The sequence below is a fragment of the Macaca fascicularis genome, chromosome 7 (assembly GCF_037993035.2).
Source record: "Macaca fascicularis isolate 582-1 chromosome 7, T2T-MFA8v1.1".
Lineage (NCBI taxonomy): Eukaryota > Metazoa > Chordata > Mammalia > Primates > Cercopithecidae > Macaca > Macaca fascicularis.
Window position 1 is genome coordinate 14973016 of NC_088381.1, and position 21952 is coordinate 14994967.

At 34.7% G+C, this 21952-nt stretch overlaps 1 protein-coding gene across 1 annotated transcript in view; it reads left to right on the forward strand.

Moving 5' to 3' along the window:
- Positions 1–21952, forward strand: part of FAM98B (family with sequence similarity 98 member B) — a 34918-nt gene that overhangs the window by 8011 nt on the left and 4955 nt on the right. Inside the window, exons 2-7 of the mRNA XM_045395274.3 lie at positions 1843–1988; positions 3126–3260; positions 8550–8728; positions 11845–11925; positions 12598–12714; positions 20038–20205. Of these exons, the coding sequence (XP_045251209.2) occupies positions 1843–1988; positions 3126–3260; positions 8550–8728; positions 11845–11925; positions 12598–12714; positions 20038–20205 (826 nt within the window). The remainder of the gene's footprint in view (positions 1–1842; positions 1989–3125; positions 3261–8549; positions 8729–11844; positions 11926–12597; positions 12715–20037; positions 20206–21952) is intronic.

The window sequence follows — 21952 nt, forward strand, 5'->3', positions numbered from 1 at the left end:
GACTAGAACAGTATATAGTAGGCTACCTTTTATCTGAAAGAGGAGACAAAAATGCATATATTTATGTTGAAAAACATGATGGAAGGACAATCCCAAACTAATAAATATGGTCACCTGGAGGGGAGGGAGGGAACAGAGTAGAGGATACAAGATTAAAATTGCAAACTAGATTTTTCTGAAGTACTTTGTTTTTTAAGTTAGGCTTTGAAACCGCATTAATGTTTTACATAATTATAAGACAAAAATGCAATAAAAAGAAACAAATCCCTATAAATTAAAAGCTGAACAAAACAGATGTCTATTGATGTATCAAGTAGGTGGTTTAATCACATGGGAATGGTTTTTCTCTATATCCTTACAGGAATACATTGTAAATATAAAAAAATTAAACTGTAATTTTATTGTTGGTAGTAAGCTAGATTTCCTATTCTGAAGCCATATGTAATTTATACCTATTTTAATATATATTAGGAATTTGTAAATGTTAATTAAAACAAGATTTGTTATTGTAAGAGAAGATAAAAATGTAAAACAAAATAAGTAAAACCCCTACAATTCTAAATGCCAGTTGGAAATAGCAATATGAACTCCTAATATAGTTTCTCTGAAAAAGGCATAGAAACAGTGCCCAACCTTTGGTACCAGATTATGTACTCTAAATACCATTAAAAGAATCGGGGCTCCTTGGAGAAATGCCTGATTCCAAGTCTAAGGCAGGAAGATGATGTTGTAGAAAGCAAGGAAAGTATTCAGAGAGTACGGGGGACAAGACAAAGGGCTCCATTGGCCTATGTAAATGGGCTACTACAAATCAGACATAGAAGAATTTGAATATCAAAAGAATAATAACTGTAATGGATGAAAACACATCAAATATATTATCTATGAGGTTATAATGTTAACAAAAGTTCAGTTACAAAAAGAACCATAAAAGTAGAAAACTGATCATCTAATTTAGTTAAGATAGTATATAAAGTGTTTTGAAAATTTAAGATTCTTGTGAAATACAACTTGCAGAAATGTTTAAAAGTGTAAAATTATAAATAAATGAGGCCAGTCACGGTGGTTCACACCTGTAATCCCAGCACTTTGGGAGGCTGAGGTGGGTGGATTGCTTGAGCTCAGGAGAGCCTGGCCAACATGGCTAAACCTCCTTTCTACTAAAAATACAAACATTAGCTGTGTGTGGTGGCGGGTGCCCATAATCCTAGCTACTCTGGTGGCTGAGGCATGAGAATCCCTTGAACCCAGAAGGCAGAGATTGCAGTGAGCTCAGATTGTGCCACTACACTCCTGCCAGGGTGACAGAGTGAGACCCTGTCTCAAAAATAAACAAATAAGTAAATAAATAAAATAATATAAAATAAAAGGTTTAGATTAAAATGATCTAATAGGTTCTTTTCAACTTTAGCTTTTTTAAATTTGTAATTTGTATCTGTGCTTTTTTCCACCACACTTTTATTGTAATTAATGTAAGGTTATTAGACTTTATGCTGTATTTGACTTTGTGATATCTGTGGAATTTATCTTAAAATTGGTAGATAATTTTACTGTGGAATGTTAAAATGTAGGAAAAAAGCTAAATGTTAATTATATAGAGCAGGAATCAGCAAACCATTTCTTTAAAAGGCCATGTAGTGGTCATTTTCAGTTACAACTACTTAGCTCTTCCATTGTAGTGTGGAAACAGCCATAGCTAATTTGTGGATTAATACATTTAATGGCTGTGTTCCAATAACATTTTATTTACTAAAACAAGCAGCAGACCTTGACACAGAGTATTGAAAGCTTTTTTGTTTGATTGGCTTATTTAGTTTTTAACTGGTATTTCTTCCTTTCTAGGTATAAAGGACCATTGTTAGAAGAGCAAGCCCTTACGAAGGCAGCAGAGGGTGGATTATCTTCACCTGAATTTTCAGAGCTCTGTATTTGGTTAGGCTCTCAAATAAAATCATTATGCAACTTGGAAGAAAGTATCACGTCTGCTGGTATTGCCATTATGTTTTATGTACTTTTCTGTTTAATAGTAAAATAAACTGATAACTTATGGCTTATAGTTTTATCAATAATGTGCCCATTGTACAAAGAAAAATCACGTATTCCAAAGAATTTCAGTATGTGGTAGTAAACATGTTTGGATTAAATTTTATATTAATCCAAAATTGATACTTAAATTTGCTATAAAACTATAAGCAATTCCTGTTTATCTGCTATTTTTTTCTCTTCCTGACAACTCTGATATCTGCTGTCTAAACCTTAGTACAGTTTTTTAGAAAAAGTAGGGTCTGAATTTGATTATTTAAAAGTTTAATTTTTGAATGGTGCTCATGTTGAATTAAGGCTTAAAATACTATATATATATATGTAATTCCTAATTTGTGTTCCGAAGCTTGTAGCTCAGGATATGGATTTAACAGAGGTATAGGAATACCTCTATTAAAAACGTCTGTACTAGCTCGTAAAGCTTCTTTAGTTCATCACCATCTTAGTAACTGGAGTCCTGTGGGTCTTTGGTGGAATTTCGGATATTAATAGTATAATAAAAAGAAAAATTAAAAATTGTGCATTCACAAAAGTAGCTTTTTCTTTGAAAGGTATCCCTTTTTTTCTTAAGAGATGGGGTCTTGTTATGTTGCCCAGACTGCACTTGAACTCCTGGGCTCAAGCAATTCTCTCACCCCAACCTCCTGAGTAGTTGAAACTGCAGATATGGGCTACCGCACCCAGCTTATCCTTACTTTTCAGTTGTTTTTTCCTTGCCAGATCTAACAGTTCACTTGACGCAAAGTAAAATAAGTTGAATGCTAAACATATAATACGACCACCCACGTAATTACATTATGAAATAAAGATAGGCACTGAGGGTTAAATGGTTGCATTTATTTTTCTGAATATATAGAAATACAGTAGAAGTGGATCATTTGCTCTGAAGTGAATTAATAATTATAGCCATAATAATGCTTTTACTATTTCAGTTGTTAACATAAGCTTCGTGATCACACATTTAAGGATTTAATGTGAAAATTTAGAATTGAATGTAAAATGGAAATAAACGAGTAGATTTTATAGCATTGGATTATATGGTAAATGCTCAGTAAATGTTTTATAATTTTTCTTTTTTAAAGGAAGAGATGATCTAGAGAGCTTCCAGCTTGAGATAAGTGGCTTTTTAAAAGAAATGGCATGTCCATATTCTGTACTCATATCAGGAGATATTAAAGATCGTTTAAAAAAGAAGGAGGACTGTTTGAAACTTCTATGTAAGTTATGTTGAACATTTAAATGCATGTGTTTGATATGGTTTTTATTATTTTCAAGTCAAGATTTATTAATGAAGCATTAGACATTTTGTATATTAAAAAGGTTTTAATATTTTACTTAAAATACAAAGCTATCTCAGAAATGTTTACATAATATAGTATGAATTTTACCAGTATACCTTCTAACACTTGGGATTTATTTGGCCAATGTAGAATGTCCTGTGTTTGTGATTTATATAGTACTTTAGTAATTTTTTCTTTATCTCATTCTGTCTGTTATTATTATTCCTGACTATGTGGCTAAAGTTGATGATCTCCAAGGTCCTATTTAATCTTAAAGCTCTCTGAAACTAGGCACTGGATGATAATTTGTTAAAAAAAAAATTGTTGATCACTTACTCTTGTACCAGGAACTGCTCTGGATACTAGAGATATATGAGGGTTGTTTGTTTGCTTTTTTTTTTTTAAAAAAAAGATAAAATTTGTGCCTTTAGGACACTTATATGTGACCAGTTTCATCAGGGAGGGATTTGGAATATAGATCATACTGTATTCAAATAATTGCCATAAATAGTAGGTCCATTTTTGTATTGGGTTCTTTCATCATTTTTTTACTTTAGGTTAATTTTATAATGTTTTTAAAGTTCTACAAACATTGACTAATCTAATACCTTTTATTATTGAAGATTTCTCTTTCAGATTATACCATTTATAAAAAGATTACATGTGACATATTCCTCCTAGGTGCTAGTGTTTTAATAAAGTTTGTTTCATTGGAGATGAAATGTTGTGTGTGTGTGTGTGTGTGTGTGTGTGTGTGTGTGTGTGTGTGTGTGTGTTTAGTGGTGTTAAAAGTATTGGCATTGAAATTACCTTGTATGTGTTGAGTGGGGATAAAAATTACATGCCCTCTCTCTCCATCCCAATACACCGTTCTCCATCTTCCTCCAATTTGGTGCGAGTCATTGATTTAATGAACCACTGTTAATGGGAGATCACAGTAACTCTTAGGTATTTTGGAACAGAAAGGAACCTAAGAAGCACCGACTAGAGGAACTTGCATATCCTTAATATCAGTCAATGAGAATTCTGTAATCCATCGTGGTTCCCTTTTTTCCTTAGCTGCTAAGAAGCTTAGCAGTTGTAGTGATACAGGTTTCTGGTACAAGTAGGAATAAAGAAGAGATTTAAGAGAAGTATATCATTTTTTCTGATTATAAAAATAACATGCTCAGGAGGGCGGTGATGAGGAGTTAGTGTTTAATGGGTACAGAGTTTCAGTGGGGAAGATGAAAACGTTTTGAAGATGGATGGTGATGTCATAGAACTGTATACATAAAAATGATTAAAATGGTAAATTTTATATGTTCAAAAATTACATGCTTATAGAAATCTTAGAAAATACATAAACCATAAAAGCATTTATAATTTCACTCCTTAGAGAGAATATTGTGTCTTTGTCTTCTGTGTACATACACACATACTCTCACACTCTCACTCACTCTTAAATAAGATAAAGATCCTGTTACAGCTTTTTTTCTCCTCTTCATTTGATATATTGTTTATCTCTTTATTTCCCTATCACTTTTTTTTGAAAAAATAAATTGGCTCTGCTATTGACATAACGTTATGTGTAATAGATTTCAAATTTGGAGGTATTTGGATTTTTTTCTATTTTGAAATGATTTCCTTGTTTATATTTTTGCTTACTTAGACAAAGATTATGAACATTTAAAATAGTCTCTGGTCTAGATGTATATTGCCATATTTTGCTCCAGAAAGGTTATACCAGTTCACAGTCTTACCAGCATCTATTCTTTCTTCAGTTCAACTCTTTTAATCATATTGATATAATAAGCTTCTTTGTGTTCTTTTTGAAAGTGTTTGCAACATGTATAAAATAAAAAGGGCCAAATTCTGTACCATGTAAAGAGCTTTTATAAATCAAGACAAAAAAGATAAAAATTCACTGAGAAAATATGTAAAATACATAAGACATGAACATGCATTCTACAGAAAAATTTTTTTAACTGCTTCTAAGCATGACAAGATGCACAATATCACTTATGACAGGATACCATTTTTCACTCAAAAAATCATAATAGAAGTTTGCGGGAGTAAGCCTTTTCGTATACTACAGACGTTAGACTGTGGTGGGAGAATAGCTTGTACAGCCTCTTAGGAGGACACATTTTCAGTGTCACATTAAAAATCACTAGGCCTTTGGACTTGGCAATTCTTTTGACTTGGCAATTCTTTGTCTATGAATATATATCTATTTCCCCAAGTGTACAAAGGTAAAAGAAAACCATGTTCATTGTGACATTGTAGTAGCAAAAAGACCAGAAACCTGAGTGTCCATAAATATAGATAAATAGAAATGGTACATTAATGCAGTGATGTCACTAGATAGGTAACAGGAAGAATGCAGATAAATCAAATGTGCTGATATGGAATGATCTCTAAGATATGTTGGTAAATACAAAATAAATATACAGAACATGGCCGAGCGCAGTGGCTCACGCCTGTAATCCCAGCACTTTGGGAGGCCGAGGCAGGCAGATCACGAGGTCAGGAGATCGAGACCATCCTGGCTAGCACGGTGAAACCCCGTCTCTACTAAAAATACAAAAAAAAAATTAGCCGGGCGTGGTGGTGGGCGCCTGTAGTCCCAGCTACTTGGGAGGCTGAGGCAGGAGTATGGCATGAACCCGGGAGGCGGAGCTTGCAGTGAGCCGAGATCGCGCCACTGCACTCGAGCCTGGGCAACAGCGTGAGACTCCGTCTCAAAAAAAAAAAAAAAAAAAAAAAAAAAAAAAATATATATATATATATATATACACACACACACACACAGAACATGTATAGCATGTTCTTGTTTATATAAAAGAAAAGCACGTAGATGGCTAATGTGTATCTTGAATACCTATACACACACATGCCTAAAAGGGTACCCAAGAAATTAATGGTGATTGCCTCTGGGGAGGGGGAATCTAAGGTTCAGCAAAAGGAAGAAGGCTTACTTTTCCCTACACTGCTTACTATCTGCATGGATTAGCATCGTAAATGCTAGACTCTTGTCTGTACTCTTATATAGGGAATGCATGTTTCTATACAGCAACAATAGACTTCAGCCAAAGTTCTGTCTAAAATATAAATTTTTGAAAAACTGATAATCTGTTTTAATCAAGTTTTTATTATAAGGTGGGGTCTCACTGTGTCGCCCAGGCTGGAGTGCAATGGTGTGATTGTAGCTCACTGGTCCCCTGCAAACTCTGGAGCTTAAGCAATCCTCTTCCCTCAGCCTGCATGGCTGGGACTACAGGCATACACCACCATGCCTAGCTAATTTTTAAAAAATCTTTTGTAAAGATGGGGTCTGTGTTGCCCAGGTGGGTCTTAAACTCCTGCGCCCAAGCTGTCCTCCCACCTTAGCCTCCCAAAATACTGGGATTACAGGCCTGACCACCACACCTGGTCTTATTGAAGTTTTTAAGTCAAAAGGACCTTAGTATAGTCCTCATAAAGAACGCTGAGGCAGGAGAATGGCGTGAACCCGGGAGGCGGAGCTTGCAGTGAGCCGAGATCGCGCCACTGCACTCCAGCCTGGGCGACAGAGCGAGACTCCGTCTCAAAAAAAAAAAAAAAAAAAGAAAGTTTAATATTGGTCTTAAAGTTTAATAATTGATCTTAATATTTTGGTATTTGACTCTTTAAACTGTCATGTGTAGACTGCGTGGAAAAGTCTTTAAGCCAGTGACTATCAATCTTGCCTGTCCTTGACAATCACACTGGGTCTAAAACAAACCACACACAGATGCCCAACTCCTGCTTCTGGATCTACTGTTCAGAATCTCAGAGAATGGGACCCTGGCACCTGTACTTTTAAATTGTTTTTCAGGTGTATTTTCTGTTCAGCTGAAGTTAAAACTGCTATATTAAATTGTGGCGTTTATGTCTAATTTTAACTAAACAAATAAGAACAAAGAATTTTTATTTATTTATTTATTTTTAGACGGAATCTGCTCTGTCACCCAGGCTGGAGTGCAATAGCAAGATCTTGGCTCAGTGCAGCCTTCACCTCTGGGTTCCAGCAATTCTCCTGCCTCAGCCTCTGTAGTAGCTGGGCCTATAGGTGTGTGCCACCACGCTTGGCTAATTTTTGTACTTTTAGTAGAGTCGGGATTTTACCATGTTGGCCAGGCTCGTTTTGAACTCCTAACCTCAGGTGATCTGAGTGCTGGGATTATAGGTGTGAGCCACCATGCCCAGCCAAAAACAAAGTCTTAGCTACTGTAGTGAAGAGTCTCTTTAAAACAAGACTATAACCATTTAAGATTTTTGAGTAATTTTCTTAAATATGGCTGTTGAAAGGATTAGATGAAACGGTGAAAGTAAAGGGACTTGTAAACAGTTTGGGGTGTTCTATCCTGACTCAAATTGCTCTATGTGCGTATAGATCAGTTAAAGTTAGAGCTATATGTTCTCCCCTGACCTGTGTGCTCTATACATATGAGACAGAATAATTTACCAGAGTCTTACACATTCTTACCTGTTCTTAAATTATTGATTTGGTGGTGGGTCTCAACTACTAGATTTTATACTCTTTGAGGGTAGGCATCATATCTTCCTTGACTTGGCATCCCCATTGTTCACACCGTTCCTGGCTCAGAACAGGTCCTTGGTAAACATGTACTTATTGAAATAGCAATCTAGATCATTTAATATGTTAATTAAAATGGAACTGAAACCAGCTAGTGTGAAATCAAAGAGAATAAAATAAACCATTTCTCTTTTTCCTGGTAGTATTAAATAAATTCATTTTAGTTTTTCGCTTCTAGTGCCCTTTTTTCTGTACCCATTCATCTGTTTCAAACTAAGTCTTAGGTTAAACCTCTATAGGTAAAGTAGATGAAAGTTAAGCTGCTGTTTTGTGGGGCCTGGATCTTTGCCTGCTTAACTCCAGTAGGAGCTACTAGGGCTCCTCCAGTGTGAAAAGAATCAACCATTTAAAGTACAGTGTAAATGCATTTTAATAGGGTGTCTATTTTATATAGCTTTAGTTGTTTTTTCTCATTTCATTAAAAAAAAAGAAAGTAACGCTATGGACTAGGGAATCATTTCATTTATAAGTTTACAGTGTTCTACAGCTATTGGTATTCTTTGGATCTTTGTAAGTTGGCATTATTGGTATTAATTGATACTTGTTTTAAGTGAATGAATTTCAGTGAAATATTTTAAGAGATTCTTATGCATGTATTAACATTATTTATTTTCTCTTTATTCTAGTATTTTTAAGTACAGAACTTCAAGCTTCACAGATACTACAGAACAAGAAACATAAAAATTCTCAATTAGATAAAAATAGTGACATTTATCAGGAAGTTCAAGCTATGTTTGATACACTTGGTATACCCAAGTCAACAACTTCTGACATTCCGCATATGCTAAACCAAGTGGAATCAAAGGTATTATCTTGTTTTATTTTCCCCCAAATTCAACTGAATGCTAACATGTAAGTGCTATATTAAAAATGAAACTATTCCCTATAATTATGCGGCATGCATTTTATTTCAAGAGTTTATCTTCGTGTTAACCCAGTTTTGGATTCAGACCTAACAGGCCTGTGACCTAATTTGTCAGTAGCTAATATTCAGGAATCAAATCTTAATGCTTCATCTTTGCCAGAGTTTAACATGATAGAAATCACTTAGCAAAGGATCACTTTCCTAACCAGGGTTGTAATGTAGTATAAGAAAGAAAGAAAGGAAGAAAGAGAGAGAGAGAAGAGAAAGAGAAAAGGAAGAAAGAAGTAGAGTTATCCTACAAAGTCAAAGGAGAGTAAACTTTTAAAAAAATGGATGTTAATAGAATTGCAGTGTGGTTTCTTCAGCAGTGAGCATGCACAGTTTTTGGTGGATAAATGTTTAGTAAGAGTAAATGCATTATATAATGAATGGAAGAATGTATTAATTAGGACCCTGATGGGAATAGTTAAAAACAACTACAAACTATGTACCTTATGCACTTTGGCATTTTTTTTTTTTCCAGTTAGTGAACAACTCTTGTTCGCAGTCAAGCCGTATATTAGAGAGGATGCTACTCTCACAGACCAAATTCTGGCCTAGTTCCTGGGTTTCATTTGTTAAATATGCAGTCCTCTAGGGGAGTAATACAGGATTCATTTTAAAGGAAAATAAAATTCTTGCCTAACCTTCAAGAATAAGTACATAACTCCATTTTTAGACACAGTGCCTTAAACTAAATCCTTGTTCAGTAAAGATCTCATTTGCATTGATAATTTATGAACTGAAAAATAAGGTTTGTCTTAATGAATGTAAGAGAATTATAGTGTCATTAAGATAAAAACAGAATACTAAAAAAAATTTGTTTGGTAGAACTTGCAAACCAGAGACTAAGTCTGTGAATCTCAGCTCAAAAACATTCTTAGAGAGTTAACAAGTTACTCTTCAGAATTTTTTCCTGTTTTCCTCTGGATGAAGACTGATCTGGGGTTTACTAAATTTTCTGGGACTATTTCAAATTAGACAGATTTCTGAGCTCATCATAATTTTCTAGTGCTTCTCAAAGTGGCTATTCCTTTTTATGGGTTTTATTTAGTATTAACAACATTCTCAATTACCTCCTTTCCCTACTTGGAAGCAGTCTGTAATGCCTAGGTTCAAATACTGGCATACTAATTATAAGGCAGTTGTTACTGTGACCATCTTGGCTAAATACTTCCTTAAAAGGTCTTCCTACTCTATTCAGTTTTTAACCAAAAGTAAAAGTTTTCATGTTTTCTTGCTTCTACATGTGATTTGTCCAGAAGACACTTTGTTATCACTGGGGAAGGAAAGTATTATTTTCTAACTTAAAGTTGTTCAAATGTGTAATTATAGTGGTATAATTACAACAAATATATAGTGGTGGTATAATAACAGCAAATATATAGCATTCACTTTTCTAAATGTTTACATGTAATAACTCACTTAATACTAACATCACCCATGTGAGTAAATGTTTATGTGTAATAACTCAATTCTCATATCACCCAAGGTTATGGGTAATACATCACCCCTGTGTAGTATTACCTAGACAACCATGCGAGGAAACTGAGGTACTGAAAGATTTAATAAGTTAAACAAGCGAATTTCTAAATGGTGGTAGACCTGAGGTTTAAACCCAGGTAGTCAACCTTCACAGCCTGTGCCCTTAACTTACTCTATAACAAGTGATTTTTCAGATTTATTAAAACTATTACGTAATGTTGGAATCCTAGGAATGGAGCTGAATATGATTACACATAACAAACTACAAGTATACATTGGGAATTCCTCTGGAGTGAGGAGTTACAACTCATACTTTTTATAATGTATGAAAAAACCTAAAATTGGAGATATTTACAATAGTTGGAGAATCTACAGAAATGGTCCATTTTAAGAAAATAATAATTTCTTTAAAATATGTAAAAAATGTATCAGTACAGAAATTGTATCATTGTAGATGTAGATTTGCTGTGAAGCTACTAAAGCTGAAGTTTTGGAGTCTCTTATTTGCGTAGGTTCTTTCTAAGCTAATTTTTTTAAAACACCATTTTTGAAATGTAATCATGCCATAAAATTTGCCCATTTTGAGTATATATATATATATATATATATATATATATATATTTCAGTGCATTTTCGTATATTTACAGAGTTGAACAACCATCACCAAACTCTTTAATTTAGAGCTTTTCCATCACCCTCAGAAGAAATCTCCACTGTGCCCATTTACAGTTACTCCACATTGCAACTCCAGCCTCCAAGCTAATTTTGAATTCTTTCCTTAAAGATTGCCCCCAACATTAAATAAGCTTCATGCTCCTCAAAATCTGAACTGCCCTTGATTTGAAAAAAATTGTAAATATTTCATTCGGTTTTGTAAATATTTTCTTTAGCTAATGATGGATTCTCCAGTCAGGAAGGTAAATTAATCCTTTAGTTAGGAGGATAAATTACTGAATGACCCTGATATTGCTAAAGGAAAAGTAAATGCCTAATATCTTGTTTATCAAAATAAAAATGTTTCAAGTAATTTAAATTAGGGGCTTTGCACAAGTAATGAAAATATGTACATGATGACCGTAATTGAGATAGATGGCTTGTTCCCTTATGTTGTCTTGCTGAACAATGAATGAGAATACTTACAACTGGAATGTATACGTAGCATTTATTTGAGAAAAATCAGTGTGCTGGTGAAAGGTTTTAGTACCTTTTGAAAATGTACTAGGAAGTAGGAAAGTGCTATCTTAAGTAGGAACTAAGACACAGATTCTCATAGTAGAACCTAGGTACTTCTTTAACTGTCTGGGTATGTTCATTCTTATGCTGGGAAAGAATGTGTTCTATAGCTTGAATAAATATAATGTGCTTTTTTGAAAAAGATGCTCTGTTTTGTAGTGGTATTCTGGTGTGTGATGGTATATTTTAATTATGTCACTTTACTATTCTGTAGTGTTCAGAGCAATACTTTAAACAAGCATAAGATTGTTTTAAATTAGGAATATACATTTTTCACAGTCTTTCATATTTACTTTTAGGTGAAAGATATTCTCTCAAAGGTCCAGAAAAATCATGTGGGAAAACCACTGCTGAAAATTGATTTAACTTCAGAACAGGCGGTAAATCCCCCTTTTTGTTATTAATTTCATGTAATTAAATTAGTAAATATGACTTAATTTTATAAATGAACATCTATTTTGCAATATATAGTATGTGTATATTATTTTGTAGAGTTAAAATTGATTGATCTTCTGGAGTAATATTTCCTAACATTTCTTTAGTTAAATTACTAATTACTTTTTAAAAATACCTGGTTGAGAGTATTTATAATGCTCAATGTGCTAGCACAGCTGTGATCTGAAAAGAACAGAGGCTCAAAGCCAGCAAGATGAGTTATTGGTATTTTCTTTTCTTATTGGTCCAGAGTGCTTAGCAGGTAAATGTTTTACTTAAATTAACATATTAGTCTTTGGAGGACTAATCAACTTACAAAGGGGCTTCTAAATGAATTTTATGTTTTCTTGCATTGTATTTGATTACAGATAAGGTTTACTCTGCCAACAGGTGGAATTTAATTTGTATGTTTAATGTCTTCTGGATATCATAAATGTTCTTTTGGTTATGCTTTAGTATTTAAATAATTTACTGTAAAGTCTCATGGGAACAGAAAATGGTGAGTAAGTATAATATCTTTTGACTCAGTAGGAAGTACTTAGCACAGTTTTCAGATTTCTTTTCTTTGCAGAATGAAAGAATCTAAAGTTTATTATTTTTGTCTCCAAATTTTTAAGGAACAACTTGAAAGAATAAATGATGCTCTTTCCTGTGAATATGAGTGCCGCCGGCGAATGTTAATGAAACGATTAGATGTGACTGTACAGTCCTTTGGATGGTCTGATAGAGCAAAGGTAAGGCTGTTTTCCCATATGTGTCCTGTAGGTGGTAGCCTATAACAGCTCTTCTGCCTTGCTTGTCTGTTATGTAACCATGCCATATTTGCACTTCATCGCTATCTCAACTACATGTCCAGGCCAACTACTGGTCTTACAAGATGATCCTGGTCTTGTATAAATCCCTGTTGCATATAACTTATTTTTTCCCCACAGTTTTGACATTTATTTTAAACTCATAGATACTGTGATTTATGCCAGGATATGCATAAAAGAAGGGGCATCATATGAGATAACGAGATAGATATGGTGAGCAATGTAACAAGAAAGCAGGATATAAGAATAGTTGCAGGTAGTGCTGATGCCAACAGGTCTTAAAAGTATCCTAAGGCTGGATGAATATAGAATGTGTTTCAGTTGAGGAGGGGGTTGGGAGGTGAGGGCATTTCCAAATTTGAATCTCTTCAGATAGCTTTCTAAAGAGCTGTGTCCCATCACTCCCATTTTATGCCTCTAATCTGTACCCATGCTTAGTGTGGGATCACTCCTCACCCCCGTTCTCCCCACCCTGCATCATCACCTGGAAACTCTCCAGGCAGTAAGCTGAGACAATTACAGGCCTTCTCCTCACTTAGGGATCATTGTCCTGTGTTCCTTGTTGTCCATTGTCTGACCATCATTGGTTCACATCACGTGGGTTATCCAGTTTTTTAGTTGTTTCAGGTGGGAGAGTAAATCTGGTGCCGATTATCTTGACTGCAAGTGGAATTTCAGGTATTATTATTTTTACATTTTTTGGATTAACTGGGCAGTTCTTCTGCCCCATGTTAGACCAGTTGGGGTCACTTATGCCAGCAATTCCCAAACTTTTTGGCACCAGGGACTGGTTTCGTGGAAAACAGTTTTTCCACGGAGGGTCGGGGGGCAGGGGGAGGGTTTTGTCATGAAACTGTTCCACCTCAGATCATCAGGCATTAGCTTCTCATGAGTGTGGTGCTTCTGTTACCTTGTCTTTCACATGATGTCTCTTTCCATGGGATGTATTAGTTTCCTGTGGCTGCTGTGAAAGTTTACCACAAATTTAGTAGCTTAAGTAATACAGATTTATTCTCTTACAATTTGGAGATTAGCAGTCCTGAAGTGAAGGTATTGGCAGGGTTGCATTCTTCCTAGATGCTTTAGGGGAGAATCTGTTTCCTTGAATTTCCTAGCTCCTAAATGCCACCTGCATAGTTTAGCTCTTGGCTTCCTCTCCTCTCTTCAGAGCCAGTAGCCTAATAAAATCTTCCAGCCTTTCTCTCTCTCTCTGCTTCCATTGTCACATTGCCTTCTCCTGTCCCTGACACTCCTGTCTCTCCCTTATGAGGACCCTTGTGATTCTATTAGGCCCACACAGCTAATACAAAATAACCTCTCCATCTCAAGATGTTTAACTTAATCACACCTGCATCTACAAGGTAACATTCACAGGTTTCAGGAATTAGGATGTGGACATCTTTGGAGGACTAATCAACTTACAAAGGGGCTTCTAAATGAATTTTATTTTTTCTTGCATTGTATTTCTGCAATATGAAAAAATGCTTTTTTTTTTTTTTTTTTTTTTTAACTGTAGTTTGAAAAATTAGGTCTTCTAATGAGTTCTCCATTTTGTTTTTTTTTTTTCTTGAGACGGAGTCTTGCTCTGTCGCCCAGGCTGGAGTGCAGTGGCGCGGTCTCGGCTCACTGCAAGCTCCGCCTCCCGGGTTCACACCATTCTCCTGCCTCAGCCTCCCGAGTAGCTGGGACCACAGGCGCCCGCCACCACGCCCGGCTGATTTTTTTGTATTTTTTTTTTAGCAGAGATGGAGTTTCACCATGTTAGCCAGGATGGTCTTATCTCCTGACCTCGTGATCCGCTCGCCTCGGCCTCCCAAAGTGCTGGGATTACAGGCCTGAGCCACTGCGCACGGCCGAGTTCTCCATTTTCTGTATACTTTTTCTCTGAGAAACTTGCATCCACTTATTGCAATTTGGGCTGTTTGCATGGCTATCCTTGGCTGCTCTACTACCTTCTAGATCCCATGGTCACTCTTTGTTTATCCCCTTGTTCTGTTGTAGGAAATCCACAAGTAATTTCCAAACAAGGAGTGCATAGGAGGTGATTTTTCTCAATCTCTTGCATTTTGAAAATGTTTAGTCTGCTTTCACATTTGAATATAAAATTCTAGGTTGAAAATATATTTCTCTAAGAATATTGAAGGCATTGCATCATCGTTTTCAAGTATTTAATGCTGCTGTTAAGAAAACTGACTCCATTCTGTGTTTTTGTGTGACCTATTATTTTTCTCTGTAAGCTTTTGGACTATTTATCCTTGGAGTTCTGAAATTGCAAAACATATGTTGATCTGAGTTTTTTTTTCATTCATCGTGACTTACTAGATGAACCTTTCAATATGTAGACTCTTTCAGCGTTTATATTTTCCTTTATTTATTTTTCCCTTTTGTTTTCTTTATTCTCTTTCTGAAATGCTTTAGTCAGATATTAAACATTCTAGATAGACCCACTTAAGTTGTTTTATTTTTTCCTCTCATTTTCCCTCTCTTTCCCTTTTTTGATTCACTCTCAGAAATGTTTTTAACTTTATTTTATAGTTGGTGTTGAATTTTTTTTTATGCAATTATTTTAAAAATTTCCTTAAATTCTTTTTGTTTCTTGATTTTTTAAAAATATTTTTTGGTATACTATCATCTTGAGTAAAGAAACTTTGCCTTTGTAATTTTTTTTTTCTACTTTCAATTATCTGTTTCCTCCAGCATAATTTTTTGTTTATTTAGTTGTTTTTCTTGGTCTCTCTCATGTTGGGGGCTTCTTCAGCTGCATAGTAGTTTTTGGTTGTCCATATTTAAGAGTAAAGCACCGGCTGTCCATGGTAGTGTGTGCCTATAGTCCCAGCTACTCAGGAGGCTGGGGCGGGAGGATCACTTGAGCCCAGGAGTTTGAGGCTGCAGTGAGCTATAATCATGCCACTGCACTACAGCTTGGGTGACAGAGCAAGACTCTGTCTCTAATAATAAAGGCAGTTGGGGTGGGAGGGCAGGTGCTGTGCACACACGTATAATCTCAACGCTTTGGGAGGTTGAGCTGGGAGGATTACTTGAGGCCAGGAGTTCAAAACCAGCCTGATCAACATAGCGAGTCACAGTCTCTTAAAAAGAAAAGAGGAAAGCACGATAAAGCCTGTTGGGAACTACAGTCATTATTAGGGATCATTAACGTCAGACTTTGGAGCTGGCCGATGTGCTGTGGCAATTCTTAATGCCAACGTGTGGTCTTTGTAGTTGCTCATTTTTTCAGGAAGAGAAACCTCATTTTTTTTTTTTTTTCCTATATACTGTATTTTAATTTGTCCAGGAAAGGAGTAGCAGCAGGTGTCACCAGGGGTTGGAGGCATGGACTGTTTTACAAACAGACTTTGAGTGTTTTGAAATGTTGGTTCCCTTTTTATCTGTACCTTTTATAATTTAGGATATATGTACCTTTTATAATTTGGTGTCTGCAGTATGACTCATTTACCTAGAAATCCTCTCTCATGTGTTTTACATAGAGTCTCTTTCCAAACTCCTGACAGATACAGGAAAGTGAAGAGTGATTAGAAGAGCTATTAAAGATCATCATTCATGCATTTTCTTTAATAAGCATTCACCACTTTGTATATGTCATGTACTATGTACCTGGTTCAGGATGAACATCTCAGTACTGCCTATGATTAGGTATAGAAGATTTGTGTGTGTAATATCTAATCAGCTTCTTGGGTGGTTAAAGCCTGATTCACTTCTGCATGTGCACCAGGATAAACTCCAAGGGATGTCTGTGTATTTCATTGGAGTAACTGCTTTGTGCAAGAAGCTCAGATGCTGTTAAGAACTATAAGTTACCAACGAAGTAGATGACATGATTGCTGACCTCAAGAAATGGAATAGAGTTCAGATGTGTGGGAAGCACCGGCGTTACTGAGCTCTGGAAACTTAATAGAGGTTGTATATATGTTGGGTCTCCATTTAACCTAACAGAATTTTATTGAGGAAAAAGGAATTAGGAATATTTGGCAAATTGTGAATGGTAGTGGCATTAAAATTGTCCTACTGTACTTTGATATTTTCAGTGTTGGCATTAAGATTACAGAGAAATCCAAAACAAATGAGTTTTGACATATTCTTTCAACATTCAGTGACATAGATTCATGGGCATGTTTGACCCCTTAACTGGACTTCAATGGGAGCTTTGAGCAAATATTCCTTTAGGAAATATCTTGATATTTTATTGTCTCATCTTGGTCTTTCTTCCTCATGTTTTAGGACAAGGAGGTTGTGTTTTTGTTTTTTTCTTATTTGGGAAGGTTTTTAAAAATATATTTTCCTTAGGCTATGTATGGATCAGTTTTGACCTTTCATTTGGTTTTTTTCAATTGATTATATGATTATATGTCTTTGTATACTAAGTTTTGTTGTTAAACTTGTTAAATTTATTATATCTTTATCATTTTCTCCCTATTTTAATGATAGGAAAATGTGTCCGATATTGTTGAGTGACCGTTACCAACTTTGTTCTACAGCAGTTTAAATCTTTGCACAATATTTTATTATATGCATATATATACTGTATTGATAGACACTGAGGTTTTCTCTGATTTTGCCTCTTTGACCCTGTAATAAAATCCTTGACAGCTAAATTTTTGTTCATGTCCATGATGTATTCCTAAAAGTGAAATACCTTGATTAAAGGAAATGATTTTAAGGCTGTTGATGCATACTCCACAGTTGCCCTTCAAAAAGATTATAGTCATTTATTCAAAAGATTATGTAGTTTCTTTACTGTTTAGCTAGTATCGAGATAATACTGTGATTGTAATTTTATAGCATGCTTTTTCACTAAATATATTGTAACCATTTTCCAATATCTCTAAAAACTCTATTTTAGTACCCTTTTTGAAATTAATTTTTAATTTTTTTGCAATATAATTAACATAAAATTTACCATTTTATTTTTATTTTTGAGGTGTAGTCTTGTTGCCCAGGCTGCAGTGCAGTGCCATCATCATAGCTCACTGCAACCCACCGGAGGGTCAAGCGATCCTCCCACTGCAGCCTCTCAAGCAGCTGGGACTACAGACGTGTGCCACCACACCTGGCTAATTAAAATTTTTTTTTTTTTTTTTTTTTTAAATAGAGACGGGGTTTTGCCGTGTTGCCCAGGCTGGTCTCATACTCCTGACCTCAAGTGATCCTCCCACTTCAGCCTCCCAAAATGCTGAGATTACAGGAGTGAGCCACTGTGCCTGGCCAAAATATACCAAAGTATACAATTCAGTGGTTTTTAGTCTGTTCACTGTGTTGTATAACCCTATATGTAATTCCATAACACTTCCATCATCCCAAAATGACATAGCTACCTCTCAGCAGTCATTCCCAATACTCCCTACCTCCATGCCCTGGCAACTATTACTATACTATACTTTATGTTTCTGTTGATTTGCCTTTGAACATTTCATATAAACAGAATCATACAATATGTGGCTTCTGCTTCTGGTTTCTTTGATTTAGCATAATGTTTCCAAGGTTCATCCATGTCATAGCATATAACAGCACTAAATTTCTTTCAGTGTCCTTATGGCTGCATTATGTTTTATCACAGTGATCAGTAATTTACTTAATTCTCTTATTTTATACATTTTTTTTCTATATTAACAATACCAGGCATGTTTCTATGTATAATTTTTTATATATAAATTTCAAAGTAAAATTTTATGGTGGATTCCTAAAGGAAATTTACTGTGTCAAAGATTATGTCTCTTAATGCTCTCGTTTCCCATGGCCAAATTGTTTTCCAGTTAAGTTTATATGAATTTAAACTCCTGTCAGTAAGGTAAATGAAATGTTGTCTCACTTTAGCCTCTTTATTGCTAACTTGGTAGTTAAAAAGACTAACTTGTTTTGTCTGTTCTTATTATTGACAAAGTTGAACTTTTTTCATAAGCTTATTAGTCATTTGAATTTCCTTTTTTTTAAACTTTTATTTATATGTCTTGCCATTTTTTTTTCCTGTACAATTCTGTTTTCCTTTTGTTTGAGCTTTTTATATATAAAGGATGTTTGCTGGTTGAATTATTTGTTGAAAATATTTTCCCCAGTTGTCAGTAGATGTTGTTTTATGTCTTTTGAAGTATAGAAATTTTAATTTTTGTAATGTAGTTGTTTCTAAATTTAAAATTAAACCTCAGTTAACGTTTTATTCTCTTTGGAATTCCCTTTGTTATATGGTGTGCCATATTATTGTTATTACAGATAGCCACCAGGTCATTCCAGCACCATTTAAAAGATAATCCTTTCCTTTTCTCGTTGATCTGTGATGTCTCCTTTATCATTTATTGCATTCATAGATTTATGAGGCTCTGAGTCTCAATATACTATTTCATCCACCTTTTTTTTTTTTCTCCCGAGTTCTAGTTAATTAGATGGAGGTAGGATAGCAAACTGTTAACCTATACTAGACCTGTGCTTGCGGGTCAGGTGGGCCTTTGTTAGTAAGTGGGCAGAGCTAGGATTCTCTCTATATTTTGGAGAACTAAATTAAGCTTTCTATGCCTCATTTTTTTTTCCTATCTGCAAAAGGGCATAATAAAAACCAACCACTCTAAAAGGATATTTTGAGGATTAAAGAAATAATGCCTTACTAAGTGAACAGCATTCTGGCACGTTTAATAAGTGCTCATTAAATGTTAACTGTTAAGATGATGATAATTTTGTATGATAGCATATTAATATTTGGTAGGATTATTCTTCAAAATGCTTTTAGTTATTCTTACATATTGAGTTTCTGGATTTAACTTTAGATTCTTTTTTTGTTTTCATTCTCTCAAAAACTATTTCTGTAGGATTATAAGTTAATTCTGGGGAAAACTGACAATAATACTTAATGTCCCAATACAGAAACTTGGTGTTTCTTACCATTTATACAAGTTTGCCTTTTGTTTGCAAGATTTACTGATGTTCCCTTTTGAAGGTCCTGTATGTGGTTTTGGTAAAACTATTTTTTAGTTATTTTTTTTTTGTTAATATGAATAGAATTTTTTTTGTTATTTTTTAGTGAGTTGTTGCTGGTAGTTACATATTTTTAACACTTGTTGGTCTATTTTATATGTTCTAAATTATTCCTAAATTATCAGATATGTGGGTGTTTTTGCTCTTTTCTAATTCCTTGCTTATTCTTTATCTCTTTTTCTTTCTTTCTAAGGGTTATGATTGTTTTTGCTCTTTCATTAAAATGTATTTTTCTTCCTTTTTTCCTTACCTTTTGTCATTTAGGTAAAAACAGATGATATAGCAAGAATTTATCAGCCTAAACGTTATGCTTTGTCACCCAAGACAACAGTTACAATGGCACATCTACTTGCTGCTCGTGAAGATCTATCCAAGATCATTAGGACAAGTAGTGGCACCAGCCGGGAGAAGACCGCATGTGCCATCAATAAGGTTGGTGTTTCTTTCAGCACAGTGGAAAATGAACTGATAATATCCTACTTAATGTTTTTACAAATTTTAACCTATTTTTCTTTCATGTCCTGGTAAATATTTAGAAGAAAGAGTGGCAGGGGGGTTCAGTCTAGGCTTAGTTATGTTATTTTTGTGTATGTATGTGTATTCACTTGAATTTGTGTATTCATAAATCAAAGTATTATCTGAATTAGAGGAATTACGAATTGTTTTTGTCAAAGCTTTAGCAAGAATTATTTTCCAGCTTTCTAAAAAGTAATTGTTTCAAGTACTAACAGATTCCTTACATCCTTGGTGTAAGGGAAAGAAGAGTTCGTGCTTTAGAGTCAGACCAATCTGGGTCCCATCCTAGCTCTATCATTTACTTACAGAAATGACCCGGGCAAGCTACTGAACCTCTTTGAGCTTCTGTTTCCTGATTTGGAGTATACATCAATTTCTCTGACAGTAGTCTTAAACTCAAGGAAACTGAATTTTTTACTTTACAACAGCAATAACAACAAACTAATTTAGTATGTTTATGTCAGCTTTACTGGCATGTCTTGTTCATTTAGGTAGAGCACACCATGGCAAACTTTATTACAAAAGAGCAAAAAATCAGAAATAAGGGATTTGGATAATTTTAAAGCATCGCTTCTCACTCAGTGTAACTTGAGATAAAATACCTTTTCAGAAGGATGGTTGTTTTTAAAGTCATTTTTCTAATTATCGCTAAATTAGGCATCACCAGTGTTTGCCTCTGTGCTTCCACTGTGGCTCAATCCTATCTTCTGAAAGTGTTCTCTCTTTAAATATATTACCTAACATTTTGCATTGGGTTATAATTTAGTCTTGCTGGATCAAGAGTTCTATTTCTGTAAGCAACATTGGCCATCTCTTCTGAGTTTATAATTTATGGTCTCATTATTTGAGGGTAGTCTTATGATCAGTTCTGGCATCTCCATATGCCCACCAACATACCATGTTTGGTAGAGAGACCAGTGAGAATAATAACCAGGAAAGGCTGTTTTTTGGATTTGGTAATTAGGACATCATTGCCATCTTTAAAAGAATGTTGCATACTTAGAACCTTGTCTCACATTGAGGATATTGCACTTTTTATCTTTCATTTGTGACATAAATCCTAAACTTGATTTTGATTTAGAGGATCAATGGAAGTGTATAATTAGCTGGTCATTTTGGTTGAGGCAGTTGCTGTTTTACTTTCCTTCCTGAAAGGCAGTAGCAGGAAGCCATTGGCTTCCCCTTGTCTGTGGTGAGCAGATGACACCCTTCTTATTGCTATCTTTCCTCTGCTCATGGCATATAAAGCTGCTGCTTTCTACAGAAGGTTGGATACTTAAACTCTTCCGTAGTGTATTTTTGAAAGGATTATAAAGCATAGTAAAGGAATTATATCAACTGTGTTTTCCTTATAATAACATGGCATTATCATCACTGAAAGTCAGTGAGCTTAAGTTTCTTAAAAGAAGTAGTTCATTGGGAATCCTTCTCTCTCTTTGCGGTGATACCTGGAATTACAGTTTTTATATCAATCTCTGACCTCATTAAGGTCCCATGTTGTATATACTTCATAGATTTTTGAAATGAAATGTGCTTAGGAATATAATCTTTTATTGGATAATCAATTACCAAATCAATGGCAATGGAAAGTCCAGAGTTGTTGTTGTATAAATGGTATGAATGTAAGGTATGTCGTTATATATATAAAAAAATGTTTTCCTAA